At 41.1% G+C, this 6,066-nt stretch overlaps 1 protein-coding gene across 1 annotated transcript; it reads right to left on the bottom strand.

The window, feature by feature from the left end:
- Nucleotides 1–1,831: 1,831 nt before the first annotated feature.
- Nucleotides 1,832–5,644, bottom strand: LOC123497431 ((E)-beta-caryophyllene synthase-like). The gene is made up of 6 exons (XM_073509462.1): nucleotides 5,525–5,644; nucleotides 5,185–5,449; nucleotides 4,671–5,034; nucleotides 4,115–4,250; nucleotides 2,701–2,952; nucleotides 1,832–2,008 (listed from the first exon to the last, which is right to left on the bottom strand). The coding sequence occupies exons 1-6, from the start codon at nucleotides 5,642–5,644 to the stop codon at nucleotides 1,832–1,834; spliced, it is 1,314 nt and encodes a 437-aa protein (XP_073365563.1).
- Between the last annotated feature and the right edge of the window lie 422 nt (nucleotides 5,645–6,066).

Raw genomic sequence — 6,066 nt, 5'->3', positions numbered from 1 at the left:
CATACAACAAGCTGGGTCTTGTACCATTTATTTTATGTGAGGACGCATAGTACATGCCACAGACACGCGTGTGCTCCCTGCTGCAATCCTCAACTCGTAAGACACGTCAAGATTCAAATCATAAGTTGCAAGATTTTGGCGTAAATCGAGTACTCAAGCAAAATAGTGCAGTACTGCTAGAGAACAGTGCATGTCCGATCCATATCAGATCCATTTCAGGGCTAGATGAAATATAGATTGGCTAGATGAGATATCATGTGTAGACCAAAAGACCAGGATGGATCAGGGATCCAGAATTTAGAGATAAAGAATAGATGTTTGCTTAGCAAACGGCTATATAGACTATCTACTGAGACCGAGGGCATGTGGGTACAAATCTTGCGGAATAAATACCTATATACTAAGACTTTGGCCCACGTAAATGCAAGGCCAACGGACTCACCCTTTTGAAGGGGGTTAACGAAGACAAAAGTAACTTTCTTCCATCGGGTGAAGTTCCTAATTGGTAGTGGTACCACTACTAGATTCTGGGAGGATACATGGCTAGGGGAGACGCCTCTGGCTTTACAATACCCTTCCCTATATAATAGTGTGCAACATAAGGAGGATTATGTCGCCATGGTATTAAACTCGGTACCACTTAACATCCAATTTAGGAGATCCCTCGTAGGGGAACGTTGGACTGCTTGGCTAGACCTGGTCCGTAAGTTGATGGATGTTCAACTTTCAGACCAGGCAGATAAAATTAGCTGAAAGTTAACCATGAATGGATTTTTCTCTGTGAAATCCATGTATGTGGACTTAATTGATTCCGGGCCATTGTCGAGGTTTTTGCACATATGAAAGATTAAAGTTCCACTCTGCATTAAGATCTTTATGTGGTTAGTTCACAAAGGAGTAATCTTGACCAAAGATAATCTGATGAAAAGAAATTGGGTTGGTAACCCCAGGTGCTGTTTTGTGATCAAAACGAAACGATTAAACACCTCTTCCTCGAGTGTCCACTTGCAAAATTATTATGACGATCAATTCATATAGCTTTTAACGTTCATCCTCCAATGAGCATAAACACGTTATTTGGGAGACGTGGCTTAATGGTAGACACACACATAGCTAAACATATTCGGACAGGGATATGTGCATTATTCTGGGCTATATGGAACACCAGAAATGATATGATTTTTAATGGGGCAAAATTCACTAACTTTTTGTAGGTTATCTACAGAGTTACAGCCTGGATCCGTATGTGGTCGTTACTCACTCATGCAGACTACATGAAGCTTATGGTTATTGGGTGCAACCGCCAGGAGACAGTAGCACGGGCTATTTTCAGCCGATTTGGCTATCGTCGGATGTGGCGTTTTCGTGCCGGTTGTGGCGTTTTACAGATTTAATTTCTCTTTTTTGCTCGGATTTTGAGCATTCTTGGATTTCAAGACCTTGTTTACGATTTATAATAATATGGCTGTATGCATTGACTGATGCAGAGGCCAGAGGTAATCCTTCTTTTTCAAAAAAAGATCCATTTCAGGGCTTCATAGTCGACCTAACAAGTTCACACTCACATATGTTAGATATGTCATGTTGCGGTCACGTTGTGTACAAGGGCCACTGGCCAAAGCAATATACTGAACCTAGTTGTTAGGAGGTTAGACTAGTTAGATATCTCTCTCTCTCTCTCCACGCATTGTAATCTCCTGGTTGTTAGACTAGGGCTTGGCCGTGACTTGTAACACAACCAAATAATCAATATAAGCTTGCGGTTCTGCATGTTGAGGAGACTGAGACGCTTCCATATCGCCTTACAACATACTCTCTTTCTCTCTCAAGTTCATTGTCTTCTCCCCAGCCGGTGCTCCCCTACTCTCCACTCCCTGCCCCTGCTGCTCTTCACCTCCACCTTGCCCTCTCGGATCAGCACGGCCACCGCGGTTACCAGATCTTGACCAGCTGTATCGTACTGATGCCACACAATTCCGCGCTTCCATGTGCCTATTGGGCTCCACCCCTGATCACACATCCATTCCAAATTTAACCTTGTTTCACGCTTCACCATTTTTTCCATGCACTTATTATAGTATTAATAAATAATGCCCCTTCACACAAATCTTAAGTCACAACATAACATCTATTTGAAAACACAATAGAAATTGCTTAGTTCTTACAGGCATTCCATTCAATCGTCGACCAATGCATGCATTTGGTAAGTGCATTATTGCTATGATACAAACACTACATAGGATAATAAATAGAGTATCGTGTATTTTTTATATATAAAGACCATGCTAATATGCCACCATATATATGTTTAAATTAATTAAACATCCATTGGATGCACATATACTGAGTCCAATGTCCCTTTCACCGAATAGCCGAGGGTGTATCCGTCATCGTGCTTGTATAGGAAATCCGTCACCCGTGCGAGATTGGCCACTCTTGACAAGACTGCCAATGGATGAGCCGTCGGCTGGATGCAGCTCTCACATATGTCCATCCATGCTTGCTCAACTACTTCATTAAGCTTTTCATTTGCCTCCTCTACCGTGCACCCGTTTTCATTCATGCAGGTCTGCACGGTGGATACCATATGTTCCGAAGCTTGTTCCCGCTTTTAATGGTAGAAAATAATATTTGTATAAGATAATTTATCTTATTTATAGTGCAAAACTACTAATCATGTTTGCAAGACAAATTATTTACCTCGTGGGATACAATGTCATTCATCACACGGGCGATGATGCAGACGGCTCTTATGATTGTTGGGTATGCCCATGCCCATTGTATAGTCTCACTTGACGTGATGTCTCCCATTAATAGGAATGCAATGTTTGATATTTGCATACATATAGTGCTTGGCGCAGAAATTTTTAGGTGCTCTTCGAGGTTCGCTGGAACATACTTCTGGTCCCGCCATTTCACCTCAGCATGGTAGCAGTTTGCCGCATCAATAAACTACAAAAATCCACACAAAATTCTAATCTCAGTTATTTACATACAATACATCGAGGAAATCTATCTTTAATAGCCTTTTATGGTCTTACCCGCGCCACTCGATACCACAACTCTAACATTCTTTTCTTATGTTGAATCATAAATTGAACTTAATGTGCATCATCTTTTAACAAAGAATTGAGACATGACCTACATATATTTGTTGCAAGCGTGCAAAACATATACTGACAATGACCACACAAAACTTAACGCAAAAATCGTACTATTTGGCTAATATGCATGACTTGGCGAGGTGACATGGTTTGTATGGATAGATTAATACAAAAACGTGTAACTTATGGGTATATGCATGACTTATGATCTCACATAATTTCATTCCGTACTTATAAGAATCAAAATCATTTATGGCATCCAACAAAAAGGCAGCAAAATAATCTCATGAGAATCACCCACATCTGATCACAACAAAAAGAAAATGGAAAACTGCAACATTCAGAAGTCGCCGTTGACACATTAATCCCTCTATCCGGCTCCAAAAGCGACATCAATCAATGGTAGCTGGCAACATCTCTGACAAGGCTAGGTGGTGCTTCCTCTCCTCCTACACATTGCTACAGCCATGGAAGGGGTTGTGGGTGACGCCCCAAGCGGTCCAAGAGCTCAGCGACATCCGGCCCAACCTCCATAGTTGTTCGGATCTGGCTGGCCCCAGCCCCCAAGCACCACTGGTTGAGGAACTTGCTGGGACTATGGAAAGTGAGAGTGGTGAGAGGTCAGGAACCAGACAACAGCTGGCCAGTGGGTTTGTGGAGGCTGCATGCCATTGCTGAATATGGGTGTACACCCACAACCATGTGTAGGAAAGGGATTGCTTTTTTATTTTTCTTTTCTTTTAGGAAGGGGTTTGAGTTGAGTAGTGCAGGAGGTATGCACCCTAAGTGGAGGTGAAGATCTAGCATGTGGAATGCATCGCCTTATCGATATTATTTCCCCATCAATAACGACCAACATGACTAACAGTTTGTACTTGCTGGAAACATATATACTATTCTTGTGATGAGTTATTTTATTGAAAGCTAGATTTTAATTGTGGAAGATATTTAGTAATTTTGTCTCACATAAAATTTTAATCAAGTGTACAAGAGATATGATATGTAATTACCAGTTTTTTCACCAATTCAGCATGTTTGTTTTTCTGAAGTTTCAGATCCTCTTCAATCTGATTTATGGAAGCAACTGTACCCTTGTAGAAAGGCCTCATGTATGCTGGGGCATGCTCAACTGCATGCTCGTCCCACCTATTGTTTTCAAGCCAATTACAGTACATATATGCTTAATATGGTGTGATTAAAATAAGTTACAAGTGTTCTAATAAAAATGGAATGAAAAGTATCGCGGCAAAAGTCAACCTGTTTATTGCTGTAGTGAACATGTTGCTTTCTTCTGTGGTGCTATAATTGTCATAGAAGTCGTCAAAAACTGAGACAAGCGTAAACAGCTTTGTTAACACGACTCTTGGGTATGAATAATGAGGCTCAAAGAGAACTCCCATCATCCAAAAGTGAATCTCAACCATTCGATCGCGCGCCCAAGTTAGGTGAGTTTGGATGTCAAATCCGTTCCACCATCTGTAAAACAACATGTGAATATGGCTCCAACTAATAATAGTTAATTCATAATATCTAAAGGTGTTACTTATAAGTACTGGAAATCCTTACATGGTAAGATCTTTCAGCTCATCGCAGTACAGACCTTGCACTAGGTTGTAGTCCAGCTTTGCAAACTCAAGTATGGTCTCATTTCTTGTAGAATTTTTTTCGTAGGTCGAGATGTAGCGCTTTGTTTCAACTCTGTTAGTCCCCCTGAAAAGTGGAGTTTCCAGGTGGTGCCTAATTTCGTCTGCAATTGTCGGGTCCAAATGGTTAACAATAGATTTTAGGATCTTCTTTGTGGAACTCATGGCAATGTCAAGTATTTTTTCTCCATGGGTTCTGAGGTATGCAGCATTGTAGAGGCCCAACAAGGATGTAGCATCAGTGCTTCCAATATTTCCGTTCTTGTCTATAAACTTAGAAAAGACATCTGCATATATATGATTACATCCAGATATTCAGGCAACTAAATAAATAATTGATTTTTTGCCAACAACATATTTTCCATTGCACGAATTTAAATTTGTAATAACATAACTCATATCCATTTGTACCACAACATTTACCCATTTGTACGTACCGGAAGATACACAGTAACCATGTTTCCTGAGCAAGTAAAACTGCAGAGAAGCTGTACGAAGGTCCAAAGGTTCAATAATATGTCCATCGTATATATCACACAACAGTTCATCAATCTCATTTCCATAGTGATAGTCAACCCCAATACGCTGCAATGTGTAGACAAGCTCCAGCTTCTGAGTTAGGTCAGAGCATTTGGCGGTGTCTATGATGATTTGCCTCACCTCTTCCTTTTTTGCTTCAGCCGTGCCCTCCATGGACCGATACTGCAGAGACACATTGATTGATGAGATGAAAAGGACATAGCTTGTTGCGGAGTGCCTTTAAGAAAAAATACTTACCTGTTGTGGGGTACATGGCTTGTAATTGAGGAAGAAGTCACCCCATTGGCTCGCCGGGTAAGGCCGGGGTTTGTGCACGTTGTCCTGTACCAGAGGAGGTATAGAGTTGTTGGTTGCCATTTGCACGGCTAGGATTTGTCACTGGGTCTATGGCTATGAATGTACTGATCCCAAGCTTTATATAGTGAAAGCACGTGAAGGGGTCAGTGCAGGGCTGAGAACAGAACAAATATATTCTAGCAACATGAATGGTTTTTTATGTTCCGTTAGTAAACATGCACAAGTACGACTTTGCAAAACCACCTTGCCCAGAGACCAGAATACAATGGTCACAATTGTTTTCTAGTTATGAAGAAAAAAAATACATTGGAAGACTAGTCACGGATGGTGACGTACTATGGCTGAAGAAGATTGCTCTGGGCGCAATGGCTAAATTGTGGGTGCATGACTCCACACGCTAGAGTTCAAAAATCACACGATGCTTACATTTATTCTGTACATGCCTCTTTAGATTATGGTTCGGATAAATCTATCCCATTGCT

The sequence above is a fragment of the Aegilops tauschii genome, chromosome 2 (assembly GCF_002575655.3).
Source record: "Aegilops tauschii subsp. strangulata cultivar AL8/78 chromosome 2, Aet v6.0, whole genome shotgun sequence".
NCBI lineage: Eukaryota > Viridiplantae > Streptophyta > Magnoliopsida > Poales > Poaceae > Aegilops > Aegilops tauschii.
Note: the sequence above shows the minus strand (reverse complement) of the source record. Positions and strands in the feature narration are given on the sequence as shown.